This window comes from Chiloscyllium plagiosum, chromosome 2, assembly GCF_004010195.1.
Source record: "Chiloscyllium plagiosum isolate BGI_BamShark_2017 chromosome 2, ASM401019v2, whole genome shotgun sequence".
NCBI lineage: Eukaryota > Metazoa > Chordata > Chondrichthyes > Orectolobiformes > Hemiscylliidae > Chiloscyllium > Chiloscyllium plagiosum.
The window spans coordinates 70,296,310-70,311,567 of NC_057711.1; the positions used below are offsets into that span (position 1 = coordinate 70,296,310).

The window sequence follows — 15,258 nt, forward strand, 5'->3', positions numbered from 1 at the left end:
TGCCAGACTTTAGCCACCCAATGCCTGGGGGAGGAGCGCCTCATGTTCTGCCTTAGGATCGCCACTGGGTCAAAATTCTGAAGGAATGGTGATAATATTTTCAAGTCAGAAAAAGGAGTTGTTTGGAGGAAGTTGCAGGTCTTCCCGTGTATCTGCTAATCTTGTTCTTCTAGATAGAAGTGTTTGTGGGTTTGGAAGGTGCTGACTAAGTGAATTTATATAGTGCATCTTGTAGATGGTGCACACTACTGCTACTGAGTCTTGGTGGTGGAGGGATTGAATGTTTGCGAACGTGGTGCCAATCAAGCAGACTGCTTTGTTCTGGATGACTCAAGCTTCTTGAGTATTATTGGAGCGAGACCCATCCAGTGGAAATGAGGAATATTCCATCAAACACCCGACCTGTGCCTTGTGGATGGGCTTTGCGGAGTCAGGAATTGAGTTGTAGGTTTCCAAGTCTCTGACGCTGTGCACTGCCTGCTATCTACTTGCTCATATACAATTAACATAATGGTAAACTTGTGAGTTTTTTGGTTAAAGCTGAATGTTTGTAGGTTTCAATCCCTATCAAGAACAGTTTATAAAAGTCATCAGGATCAGAAGGAAAATACTGATGAAAGCAATTCAACTTGGATTGACCAATCTATTGCAGGAAATACCCAGCTGTTTGTTTTTTTGTAAAAATTGATATGTGGGCTCCAATCTTCCCTGGGGAATGCCAGAGGCTGGTTGCTTCTTCCCATGGTGTTCTTGCAGTGCCCGACATTCATTTCTGGCATGGATGGGATTGCTAGAACCATCGGCTCAATCCACGTGACCAATAAATCTTGAAAAGGAGACTTTGTCCCTTCTGAGGGGTGAATCTCTGACCCTCACCTTGATAAAGCTGCCTGGATTGTGTTTCAGCTGTGGGATGGCCTTGTTTAAAGTCAGTAATTTTTTTAAACTGAGGTGGCCAACAGTACAATGTAAACATTCAACTCCCTTAAAGTTCAGCCTCAAGTATATAATTGCTATGTGATGCTTCTGGATATGTCTCCCAAATATGTCTCTTTTCCCCACTTACATTTGTGGCCCAAGCTTTGGTGTCCGGTCATATATTTATGTAGCATTTGAGATCTGCTATGTAAGTTGTTTAATTCCATCCATATCAATAAAAATTCTTTTTCAGTAACTTCATTTTGAGTCCACATGTCCCCAACTACTTCAGGCTTCATAACTAAATCTTTTGTTGCTAGTGGTCAATTTGGTGCCAGAGATCAATTTATCGTGCAAGTTATTCCAGGATGTGGTTTTCAAGTACTCTGCAACACTCAACTGGATTATTTTATTCATCCTCAGGTTGCCAACAGATTCACCCAGTGGGAATACTGTCAACTAGTATCCACATGGTTTGAAGGATTAAAAGATTGTGAATCAACTGTTACAAATTTACCAGGAAATAATGTAACCCGATTACGTTTTTGGTAGTTAAACAGATGACATGTTCTGCAAAATAACACTTTGATTTAAGTCATTTGTTTATTAAATCAAAAACCAATTCAATTAAATCACAAAAGTTGCATTAAAAATTTGCAGTTCAAGTTCTGATCCATAATGTTAAATAGAATCAAATTTCATGGAGAATGGTAAGTAGAAAACCAATACTACCACATAGGACCAGAGCTTTTTCTTTGCAGGAGCAGCGCCCTCTGCTGCTAACAAATCCATCATTTGTGCCAAGGAGATTCAAATAGCAGGTTGATTTCTTGCAAACCGTACTGATTAGTTACATATTCAGATTTCACTGCACGGACTTTCCTATTCCAATGGAATAAATATTAGTTATGATATTGTACAACAGGTTTTGTTTTTATTTTACTGGGAGGAACAGAACAATCCTAAACTTCTTATGCAATGCTGTCAGCCGTTTACCTCCAACACTGCTTTAAGGTTAAGTGGACCATACAGCTCCTTGACCATTTAATATTATCATGGTTGATACAATCCTGACACTGCCCTAAGGTTAAGTGGGCCATACAGCTCCTTGAACATTTAATATTATTATGGTTGATATGATCCTGACTTTAATGTCATTTTCCCATCATTCCCCATTACCTTTGATAGTTACATCTATCCAATATATTTAACAATTCATCTCAGTAACTTTGGTCAAGAATTTGAAGATTCAGGATTCTTTAAAAAAAAAAATCAATGCCATCTTAAAATGGGTAATAATCCCGATTTTAAAACCTTACCTTCTATTTTAAGCACCCCCTACCCAGAGAGCGGAACATCCTCAGTATTGACTTTGTCAAGTCTCCTCAGAACCAAATATTTCAAAATATCTTGTCAATTTTCTTCAGTCTAATAGACCCAATTTTTCTTCATAAGGGCAGACTCAAAATCACCCAAATAAACCTTCGCTAAATTGTTTCCAGCACAAGTATATTCTTCCTTAATTAAGAGCAAAACTGTACACAGTACACTAGGTCTGTTCACCACCACCCTGTACAGCAAGACCTTTCTTTTTGTATTTTATTACCTTTTACAATATATGTCAACATCCAATAGGGTTCCATATTTTCCAAAGTACAGTTGCTGGGCTGTGTATAATTTATAGTTTTCTGCTTTGTCTCCTTTACATGAACATGGATGCTACAGCCGCAGTTTTCTAATTGACTGGGACCTTTCTAGAACTTCTGCCAGTAATACTCCCTTCACCAACTTAAGCAATCTTAATTAGAATATATATTCTCAAGAATCAGGAAATTTTATACAATGTAGACACATGAAGTTCCTTTACGTCTAACATGAGAACATAAGAAATAGGAGTAAACTACATGGCCCTTGAATCCCACTTTACCATTCATAATTACTGTAGTATCTAGGGCCTAATCTCCACTTTCTTTCTCAATCTCTTAATAATAAATGATTCAAAATGGGGAGAAAAAAGCAGCTTAAAATAAATTATTGTTTGACTATCAATTATAGCAAGTGTGTTCGGGTTTGCTGAGCTGAAGTCATAACCTGAATATATTTGTGCACAGAAAACAACTATGATACTGACTAATACTTGGTTTGTCCACGTATACCTTCTCTGCATTCCAGATATTTTCCAAAAAACATTCTTTGAAATCTTCAAACTGAAGGACTTGGAATAAGATTTACAGTGATGCAGTAGGTCAATACCTCTATAAATGCTTGTTAATACATAAATTTCAACATTGGAAAATAAATTTTATTAAGAGATATATATATATTCCTCATCTACTTATTTAAAACTTCAGACAACACATTTTAAAAAGCCAAACTTAGTGCAATTTTTCCACATCTGTGTGTTACTTAAACAAGAGTTGGTGAATTAAGATTTTTAAAATTAGTCTGACAAAACATTTTACAAAATCATGTAAATAACATCAACTGACTAAATGAGCAAAAGCACTTAATTAAAACCTTTGAAGTGAAATAATTTCAGAATATTTAAAGTAATACAGGTGCATTCTCCTCTGAAAGTGAGCAGAAAGCAATACTTGTGACTATTAAATCCTGTAAAACCTCTTCAGCCAGCCTATAGAACTGCGTTGATACTGATTTGGCATCTTTTGCATGGTAAATACTCATTCTAAAAAGTTGCAATTAAATTATTTTCTACTTAGCTTAACTGCAAAATGCAAATTTTTGTCACGTTTGACACAAGTACACTTAGTCAGATTTTTACTCTGAGAGTTGCACTGTAATTACTTTGACAGAATGGCATGTTTCAAGTCACAATAATAAAAAATAAATTAAAACCAAACTGGTTGAGTATATTAACCATATAGTATATGTGGAATAAAGGACTTTTAGATATGTTTGCTAAGGCAGCTAGGTTCTCAATGAACATGATTTTAAAAAATGGATTATTTATTTGATATTGATTTTTTTAAAATGCCATTCAAATAATTTCAGATTCCCAACAGAAGATCGTATTAAAACATGTCCTCTGTACAGTTCCAAAATTTTGCATATACCGCAATCGCAGGTAGTGAATTTATTGCTCTATACAAAGCAGAAACCTCCTGATATCTCCACATTCTATGGCCCTTTCAAAAAATTTTTTTTAGCTCAGCTATCGTTTTTACCATGAGGCGCTATTGTCATATCTGTTCTTCTTGATAGCTGATTTCCCTGCATGTACGGCATCAGCTTATCAGTTTAGTGATACTATCAAAGAAAAAAATGCATAAAATTTAATTGGGTATTTAATGAATTTGAGTGGGGTTTACTCTCAAAAATAGCTATTTATAGACCCATATTAAAAACATCACACATCAATAGAAGTAGCTGTACAAAGAATGAACAGAAATTTTGTTTCAAGATAATTTTTCAAAAACCTATTAGTTGTATAAAAGTCAATGTAAACTCTATCAAATATGAAAATATGAAATATACACAAAATTTACACTAAGTTTCTATCAAAGGTATGATTGGTGAAATGGTAGATGATTTTGTGGTTGTCTTGTTACATGCCACATAAACATTCAGTGACATATTATTTTCATCTCTGACCACCTCTTTTTATCATAACTTCACGGATTTGTTTGTCAAGCTCACTGATAATCCGATCCTCGTGAGTGTATACCCCTGTCCTTAGTAAAGTGTCCCTCTCCTCTATGAGCCGAGCAAGGTAGTTGTCCAAAGCCTCATCTGGACGTTGAACATGATCTCCAGCCTCCCTTCCAACTGCAGGAGCACGCTGATCTGAAGCTTCTTTGACTTCTTGTAGCTTTAACCTGATAAAAATATAAAATTTCTATTATTCATGTCTTTTAAAAAATTTACGTTCTAATAGTACTTCCTGTGAAACAAGCAAATATTTCAGATTCCTTAAACCATGAAATAAAAAGAATTAAAAATGGAATGAGAGGTGCAATGATTCAGTGGAGGTGAAATATCATCACACAATGTCTTCTAGTTGTGAATTATAGATGAATGTTTATCTTTCATTGAGTTTTGATCTTTGCTGCAGCCCTGTGAGGAATGTTAGATGTGGGTGAGAAGGGGAACTACCATCACTTGTCATATATATATAGCTTTCAGCTTCACAGTCATGTTACGGGTACATTAGCAAAGAACAAATCGAGGTTAAGAACAGGCAGAAATGGTGCTAGGCCTCTTTCAACAATGTCACAAAGCCTCAAGGCTATCTACTAACTTAAAATGCAAAACATTCCTTCATCAAAATATTCTGAGAAAAAGTAAGATTATGGAAAAATAATAGGAGCATTTCAATGACACATTCAAGGTCACAAATTCACAAATGGGAACGCTATCAAAGGTAAGTGCCTTTGATGCCATCACAACGTCCGACAGAATCGGAAAATCTGAGTTTAGCACTCACTGAATCTAAAATGTGGAACATGCTGGAAAGACTGGCATGTAAAACAAATTTCTCTGTTCAAATCGTATGAGCGCAAGTTACTAATATAAGAACACGCAGCATGGACTGGTTGGAGCAAAGGGTCTGTCTCTGTGCTGGATGACTCTATGACTCCATGAGGTAGAATAGATTATTTCACCTGCTTCGCCATTCAATACAATCATGGCTGACCTTGGGCTTCAGCTCCAGTTTTCCAATATGCGTAAAGCCAACAACTTAACTTTTGCTCAAGCTTTCCAGATACCTTACGCTTCCAAGGTAATCATAGAGACGTACAACATGGAAACAGACTTTTTGGTCCAACTAATCGATGTCAAACTAAACTAGTCCCACCTGCCTGCGCTTGGCCCATATCCCTCCAAACCTTTCCTATTCACATACTTATCCAAATATCTTTTAAATGTTGTAACTGTACTTGCATTCTCAACTTCCTCTGGCAGTTCATTCCACACAGAAACTATCTATGTGAAAAAAAGTTGGCCCTCATGTCCTTGTTAAAACATTCTCCTCTCACCTTAAAATATTTTCTCTAGTTTGAACTCCCCCACCACCCTAGGGAAAAAGACCCTTGCTGTTCTCCCTATTTCTGCACAAGGTTTTATAAACCTCTATTAGATCACCCTTCAATCTCCTAAACTCCAGTGAAAAAAGTCCCAGCTTATTTTTATAACTCAAACCCTCCATTTCCAGCAACATCCTGGTAAATCTCTTCTGAACCCTCTCCAATTTAATAATGTCCTTCCTATACCAGGGTGACCAGAACTGCACATACTACTCCAGTACAGGCCTCACCAACATCCTGTACAACCTCATAATGACATTCTAACTCCTATACTCCAAAGTCTGAGCAATGAAGGCAAGTGTGCTAAACACCTTCTTAACCATCCTGCCTACCTGTGATGCAAATTTCAAAGAAATATGTACCTGAAACCGTAGGTCTTGTTGTTCTCCAACATTATCCAAGGCACCAGCATAAATTGCATAAGTCCTGCCCTTATTTGTTTTACCAAAATGCAATACCACACATTCATTGAAATTAAACTCTCTCTGCCACTCCTCAGAGCATTCACCAAATTGATCCAGATCTCTTTATAATCTTCAATAACCTTCTTCACTGTCCATTATACCACCAATCTTGGTGTTATCTGCAAACTTACTAATCACGCGTCTTATATTCTCATCTAAATCATTTATATAAATGACAAACAAAAGTGAATCCAGTACTGATTCTTCTGGAACATTGCTGGTTACAGGCCACCAGACCAAAAAACAACCCTCCACCACCACTCTCTATCTCCTACCATAGAGCCAACTTTGTATCCAATTGGCAAGGTCACCCTGAATCCCATGTGATTTAACTTTATTAATTAATGTACCATGTCAAACTTTGTCAAAGGCTTTAAAAGTTCATGTAAACAACATCTACCACTCTATTCTCATCAATCTTTTTGGTTAATCAAAAAAGCAGAATCAAGTTTGTGTGGCCTAATTTTCCTCATGCAAAACCATGTTGACTATCCCTAAATCAGTCCTTGCCTCTCAATGCATGTAAATCCAATCTTTCAGAATCACCTCCAACAACTTACCCACCACCGATGTCAAGCTCACAGGTCTATAGTTGCCAGGCTTCTCCTTAAAGCATTTCTTAAATACAGGCAGAATATTAGTCACCCTCCAGCACTTCATCTGTGGTTATAGATGATTCAAATATTTCTGCTAGGGGCTCTGCAATTTATTCCCTAACTTCCTGGATACACTTGGTCACGTTCAGAGATTTGTCCACCTTAATGTTTTCTAAGACTTCCAGCACTACTTCTTCTGTAATGTGAACTGGCTTTCAAAACATAAGTATTTATTTTCCTGAATTCTCTAACCTCCATTTGTTTCTCCAGAGTAAAAACTGGTTTTAAGAGTTAATTTAGTATCTCTATTTCAAACTCATGCTTGAAATGCAGCAGTCATATGAGTTCCCTTCCCTCAATATCCTAATTGAGAACTCGGCCTAGGCATTCTGCATCACTGCTATTGCAAACCTACCTAGTCAGTATTCATGCTAGTATTCCTGCAGTTTCACATGCTACAAGATTAACCTCATCAGCAGCCTTGTTAATAGGGCTCTGAGCCATTTGTTCATTGTTTAAACTTGCTGCTGAAATAGGGAGTATCAAAGCCTGCAGGATAGCGTAATCAGATAATCTCTCACTGTACATTATAATATATCTTGATTCTGAACAGTGTCCAGTATCTCTCTGATTAACCTACACATGTGAACCTAGATATTTCACGTGGCCAATAGCACAAACATGGTATTTGTTACAAATAGGTGTTTGTGTCAAGCCAAAAAGACCTCCTGCAAGTCACACAAACGAGTGACATAGTATATGAAGTTTGGTGATGTGTGGCCATATATGCCAAAGAATGAGTGATAACATTAAACAGCATTTCCCTTCGACTGTCCACAACAAGAAAGGTAGTGGTAATACCCATACAATCCATGCTTGCAAAACTCACAACAAAGTCCAACAATAGGTCAGGATTTGCTGAACAATTGAGTGTGTGGTGTATTACACGGACAACCATTTAGTATCACCAAGTTCACAGTGGGCTGCTTATGTGTACTGGAAGCTATGTGTATAAATATACAAACCCTGTTCTTTACAAAAAGAACATGTGTGCACACTGTACCTGTTTCAACTCAATAAAATGAAGCAATATTCTCTGCTTCATTTCCCAGGGCAATTCAGTGACCAATCAGAACCAATCTGACTGATTTGAAATTTAAACAAAGCCTGGAAGTTAATTGTCAATCATTACTAACTAGTGGATACTCCATGATACTATCAGAGTCTACTTGTCAAGCAGTGCTTTCCTCTCATAAAACAAAAATGTTGGTTTTCTCTTCAAATTAGTATTTCTTGTGAAATGTCCTGATGAATGCAAGATAAAAAACAAAGAAAAAACATGTTTCCTTAAAACAATACTCAAGTTCTGTAGTGCCAAATGATTATTTTTCGAACCAATTCACCCCAAATATTGCGCTTATTGCTAAGGCTTATGAATATGGTTCTCTTTTCATATCATGCACATATATCAAATGTTTAACATTTTTATCTTAAGCTTAAAATTAGGTAATTACGTGGCATTTCTCCACTTTCTGGTACCTGTTCAATTCATTCCTAATTTCTGCCAATTCTTCTCGTTCTGTTTTAACTACTTCTTTCTCCTCAGCTGCCAGGTAACGCAACCTCATATGTTCCAGTTCTTGTTGCTGTTTCTTAAGTCGTGCCATAGCATTTTCTTGCTCACGCTACAATAAAATACATTAAAATAAAATTGCAATCAGTGAATTACTTTCCAGACTCAATTACTAACAGCTTATGAATGACATTTAAATTTATTCAACTAACTTTTCATTGATAATTCAAGAACTTTGCATTTTTATCTGATTTACCGCTCAAGTATATTGAAGAGTGTGAAGCTCCTATAATGAATTTGACATTTAAACTTATTATTTTAACTGATATTTTCTGATTCCGACTCTGTACTTATTAATGATTCAAATTGATTGTTGAGTAGATGCAGAGTTGCTTGTCTATTTACACATTAACCTGTAAGCCCTCTACAGGATCCTGTAATTTTGACTGGTCAACTGATTGAAACTTTCAGTGTAAAAGCTCATAGGAAATCTAACAACACTCATAGCATAATCCAGCCATGTACAGTAATCCTGAAGCAGATTCTTAAGTAGAAGTCTACTTGCACTCCAAACAAGAGTAAATCAAGTTGCAAAGTTATTTCATAATTAGAACGGAAACTAAATCTAAGAAAATTCTCCTGCCTCTAAAATAGTAAAGCTACTTTGTAACGTGTTTCCCTCCTGACTACAGCTCATGGGGACGAAGGGCCAGGTCTATGTTAAATCATTTAAGGATAATTTAACATCTGTCTATTGACAAAGTTTGCACAGTATTAGTTTCAAATTTTGGTTTTGTATTGAAAATGGTTCTTACAAATATTTGATCAAACAGCATGATAGTAATGATATGCCTGTTGTAAAACATGATTTGGAGACGCCAGTGTTGGACTGGGGTGTACAAATTTAAAAACCACCTGATCAAGGAGCAGCGCTTCGAAAGTTAGTGCTTCCAAGTAAACCTGTTGGACTATAACCCGGTGTTGTATGATTTTTAACCCTGTTGGAAAACTACCTGATCTCTTCAGAACATGAATATTAACCAGTGAAATAATTCTCTATGAGGATGATAAAAAAAAGTAGGGAGACACAAGTCTACATTCTTAGCGCTATGTAACTTCGGTAGTATGAAAGACAGGTTTGTGATAAGCATAAAGGGTTCTACAAGTTCAGGTGATTCTCCATCTGGTGTATGCTTGCTATTGTCCATGAGTTTGGCATTAAATGCTCAGTTCTAGTACTGTATTGTTTTTATTCTCTGTCATAATATCCCTGTCTGTATATTAATGTGTTTATTAATATTTTCTGAAAACAATATTTTTGTTTATATACATGTTCACACTTCTGTTACCAGAAGAAATAAAATTTAATTAATGTGAAATAATTGTGTTCAATTTGTTTGTTTTAATATTCTGAGCTCTGGCTTGGCACCTTTTGAATGGCATCATCAAAACATAGTCTCATCATGTGGATCTCATGAACTAGGCTGTAGTACAGTCCCAGTATAATATTTATCTGAACTACTTTGAAATGGAGCATTAGAGTTCAGCAACTTATCAAAACAGGCAAAATGTGATCTCAGTACTGTGTTTGTTCTGATTCCAACACAAATAAAACATTTATAAATCTTTAGCCCACCATTTCATATAGTGGCAATCCTTAAGCAAAAAACTGTTAACCACATCATAATTTATTTACATATGTTGACAACCAAAAAACATCATAAACGTACACCATATTTCATAACCTTTCAAGTGGTCTCACAGTGGGGGCAGCCAAGCTATTTGAGACAATAAGCAAAGACTGTTTTTTAATAATTAAGATTAAATTCATTCCAAAATATATTGGAAATGATATGTAACTGATGTAGGAAGACATCTTAGTGTCAGAGACTAACAATTTAAATGTTTCATCACTTAGTTTTGATGTTATTGAATGCATAAACTCCCAAGTAAATGATCTGCCAGTACAGCACATAAAACAATACTTTTCACTGTATCTTGGTACATGCAACAACAATAAATCAATTAATCACTTAAAATACAGTACATCACTAAAACAGAAAGAACAGAATTCTCTTTTGCAAGTGTCACTGTTAAGAGGTCTCTCTACCAAGTAAATAAGCATCTTTACTTGGCAGTACTGCTCATAAATCTGAAGAGTTGTTGTAAACATACAGCCATTAGACTAAACAATAGTCAATCGCTGGTCATTGCACACTGGTTGCTAAGCTATAGCACAAGCCTTTGGCAGATACTGAAGAATGCAACAAGAGTGGTTTTCTGAAAATAACCCAGAGTTGTCAAGCGTATAAAACAACCTGGATGACTTCAAGATTTGTTTTTTTTTGCATATAACTGCTTCATTTTCAGAAAAATTTACAACAAATCTTTAACCAATTTTTTCTTAAATAAATCAATTTAGAGAAAAAAAATGCTGAAAGGTTGAGAAGAATGCAACGGGAACAGGAGTTCTTAGAACTGACAAGAGTTTCCAGTAAAGAATATCTTTAGCTTTCAGAGATCACTGTTTGCACATATTCTTTAAATACTCCAGCAAAAACAATATTAACACACAAAATGAACACAGACAATATAATCAGAATAAATGTTACTTGTTGCATAAATTGTTATTGCAAACTTAAAGTTGGATCAAGTATGGCTGCACATTGATGGTCTGTGTAAAAACCTCAAAAGGATACATCATGTTCTGTCTAAAGTAGACTACAGCTGGATGTTATCATTAACATTTTATTAGGGAGTTTTGAGATTTCCTTCTGCGTGCAATAGGTTATGGAAAAGCTTTGACAGAACTCCACAAAGATTTTGGAGCTAAGACATAAACTGAGATTTTAGACCTACCGGGATTCAGTAAGACTTTAATCAAGTTTTGACATTTATTCTGTGAAATAATTAAGTTTAATCATAAAACTTGAGAGCACATGCCAATTGTGGTTCCTGCAGCTGAAGATATCCTCATATTTAAGCAAAAATATGCAACAAAAAAAAAGTTTTGGGGGCAGTCTTGATCCAGAAAACTCCTGCCTATATGCTGTACATGATGCAGAGTGATGTGGGTTCAATGTGGGTTCAGTTCGCACATCAGCGAAGATCTCCCCTTTTGCAACATCTCCTGAGGAATGGTGACCCTCAGGTTGAAATCACCACCAGTCATATTTCTCTAAACAGAGTGCAGCTTTATAATTGTCTGGGACTATGGCAACTTTACTTTATACTAACGTACCGTCTGCAGCGTTACAATCATGAGGTAAATATTCTTCTTACAAACAAGATGATGACAATGTTGGCAATTTGCTCTACAAATCCATCAAATCCCCGATGAAGGAGCAGTGCTCCGAAAGCTTCCTTCATCAAAAACCCTTGGGGCAAGCTGGTTTTTGGATTTTGGAATAAGTGACCATTACATGGTGAAATAAAAAAAATACCAAACAGCAGGCGCACCAGTGAGTACTACGAGTGCTGAGACAGAACTGACATCTGCCAGAGCTGGGCCATGCCGCCATGTCACATTTCAGTGACGTGGGTCGAGTGGGTGTGGAGTTGGGTTAACTGTTTGCATGCCAAACAACGTTGTTATGAGAAAAAAACTTCACGAAGAAAACTTCAGATTTCGGAGCTTTTCGGATTTCGGATATAGAATTGTCTACCATCCTTCCAAACAAAACTGTTGAACTATAACCTGGTGTTGTGTGATTTTTAACTTTGTCCACCCTAGTCCAACACTGGCACCTCCACATCATGGCAACCAAACATCAAAACTGAAGGGAAAGTGCCGTCACAGCGATTTACAATGATAAATGTAAACAGAGGTGTGAGGAAAATGAAAATTATTTGAGAACCAAGTGTGTTCAGGATGTGAGATTTTTAGATCTATATCTGCAAGAAATAAGATTCCCACTTTCCACTGTTCTAATATATGACCCTAAAAACTACATTGTCATGCTTCCTCTCTTGAAGTTATTAATTTGTTACTGATCCTTCAGTATTTTGCTCAAGTGGTTTGTGCACATGCAAGAGACGAGACACTTAAAGATGGTATCAACGCGACCAAAAGGGAAGTTAAATCACTGCCCAACCAATATGATCATTTTCTAGACAGCCCACAGGCCTCACAATGCAGCTATAAACAAAGATAATTTAAGATGACCTTTTATTGCCTAATCCTAGCACAGTCAAGCAAAATATAACTTTTAAAAATGCATTCACAGGACGTGAACATCACTGGCTAGGCTAGTAGCAATTGCTCATCAGGCAGTTAGGAGTCAACCACATTGTTGTGAATCCGAAGTCTCACTGTAGGCCAGACCAGGAAGTGACTGCAGTTTTCTTTCCTGAAGGACATCAGTGAACCAGATGGGTTCTTTACTGTCACTTTAGTTATGATGGCTAAAAAACTTCAAACTGGCTAAGTAGTATTAAATCCAAGTAGAACAGAGTTTACTTAAAAAGGAAAATATCATAAAGTCTATTATTTACTGAAATACACAAATATCTCCATAACTGTTAACATCAAAATACTGTGGTATTCACAAACTAATTCCTGAATATCCCAGTTGTAATTTCTAAACATATGCTTAAGAAACACATGACAATCGCACAAAACAATGTTTGTCAAAAAAAGCTTTTGTTGCCACCTCAGTGACTTTTACTAAAATAAAAATAAATGTCACATTTCTAAAATGTATTGATGTAAACATTCAATCTTTGTAGAATATTTACTGCCATTGTTAATACTAAGAATACTTGAGCTGAAGGCAATATCCTCAACGCTACCTTAATTAATGACTTCCTACAGTAGCAATTCAAGTTTATATTTCTCAATTTTATACAGTAATCCCTTTACAATGTGATTGCTAAGTGCAGATCAATGGGAAGCAGAAGAGAGATTATGGTAATCTTGTCTGATAGTAGACAAACAGGAGTCTGGAAGAACACATCAAGCCAGGCAGCATCAGGAGGTGGAGAAGTCAATGTTTCGGGTATAACCCTTCTTCAGGTTGACTTCTCCACCTCCTGTTGCTGCCTGGCTTGCTGTGTTCTTCCAGTCTCCTATCTGTCTACTTTGGATTCCAGCATTTGTAGTTTATTTTGTCTCTAACTAATCTTGTTTGATAGTTTAAATAGTTATGGTGAGCGACCGAATGTTTCATGTTTGCAGGTACAGGGATGAGAGGATGCAAGACAGCAAAGGTGTAGATAGACAGAAAGGGCAGATAGAGACTCAGCCTGCAAGAGGACATTGGCATGATAAGAATGGCTCAAGCATGTGAGAAAAATTAACAAGATAATATGGTGTTAGAAAGGACAATAAAAGCAATCAGAACAACTTTGCTGACAATCTTCCCAATAAAATTGATCTTTTTCCATTTTGAAACATGGAATTTAAGAAGTGATTACTCAAACCACGGTTTACATAGGACACATTTGAAAGGAACAGGAGATGCTTTACCTGTTTTAGCCGTGCTAACTCTTTCAACGCTCGCCCCCACTGCTGCTTATAGTGCAGCTTAGATTTTGTGGCCGATTCCAATTTCCTCTCAAATTCCACCTAATAAAAACATCAAAGGTTGAAACAAAGCTTATGTTGTGATATCACTTAAAAAATTACTACTTCTATTTTCAGAAACAAGATCTGAATCCATGTAAATGTTTTAGAAGAAGTAGAATTTTGGCATAATGGGCTGAAATTATTTTTTAAGAACACTTTTACACAGCATTCACTTCATAAGTAATTTATCTCTTGTTCACTTCAGACAGCTGAATTAAATATTATCATCATTAAAGCAACTTTAATATATAAAAGCCAAATGCTGCAGATGCTGGATACGAAATAAAAACCAAATGCTACAGAAACTCAGCACATCTGGTGAGAAAAACAAAATTAATATATCGAGTCCAATGACTTTTCTTCTGAACTACAATATACTTGGATTTATATTTGAAGGATCTAATTAATAACATTCGATTAGGAGTACTTGAATTCATGAGTGGGAATAGGTTTGCCCTATCCACTCTGTCCCGACCCCTCATGATTTTGAAAACTTCTATCACATCTTCTCTCCAAGTCTTCTTCTTTCCAAGGCAAGCAGTCCCAACTTCTTCAATTTTTTTGTCTTAATTGGTGTGTCTCATCCCTGGAACCATTTGTGTAAGTATCTTCAGTGCTCTATCTAATGCATTCACTTCCTTCCTTCAGTGTGATTCTCAGAACTATGCACAGTACTCCAGCTGAGGTCTAATCATTGTCTTAAAAGTTTATCATAACCTTCTACTTTTGAGTTCTTTGTCTCTATTTATGAAGCTTAGAATACTGTATAATTTCTCTCTCTACCTGTCAAGCCACCTTTAATGATTTATGCATAATTATAACCAGCTCTCCTGTACACCCTTTTGAACAGTATCCTTTAGTTTATGCTGCCTCCCATGTTACACTGCCCAACGTTGAACCCCATGTACCAAATCTTCCATTATCTGCCAAAATGGAAGCATGGGGTAAACTTCAGAGATGCTGTTGCGTTTGATTTGATTTGATTTATTGTAGTCACATATACCTAAGTATAGTGAAAAGCTTTGTTTTGTAAGCAGTACAAGCAGATTATAGTAAGCCAGGACATACAGATCATAGGGTGCTTAGACAAAGTGAG

At 36.3% G+C, this 15,258-nt stretch overlaps 1 protein-coding gene across 3 annotated transcripts in view; it reads right to left on the reverse strand.

Annotated features, from left to right (window-relative positions):
• Window positions 1-1,514: 1,514 nt before the first annotated feature.
• The window catches only part of LOC122560744 (centrosomal protein of 120 kDa), an 88,064-nt gene continuing 74,320 nt past the window's right edge, over window positions 1,515-15,258 (reverse strand). For 2 of the 3 annotated variants that reach the window (XM_043711769.1, XM_043711748.1), the window contains 3 exons: window positions 14,064-14,162; window positions 8,563-8,708; window positions 1,517-4,754 (listed from right to left, as the gene is read on the reverse strand). In XM_043711769.1, the coding sequence (XP_043567704.1) occupies window positions 4,520-4,754; window positions 8,563-8,708; window positions 14,064-14,162 (480 nt within the window). In that variant the 3' untranslated portion in view covers window positions 1,517-4,519. Of the gene's footprint in view, window positions 4,755-8,562; window positions 8,709-14,063; window positions 14,163-15,258 lie in introns of all 3 variants that reach the window. The other variant, XM_043711758.1, reaches the window with a different exon arrangement.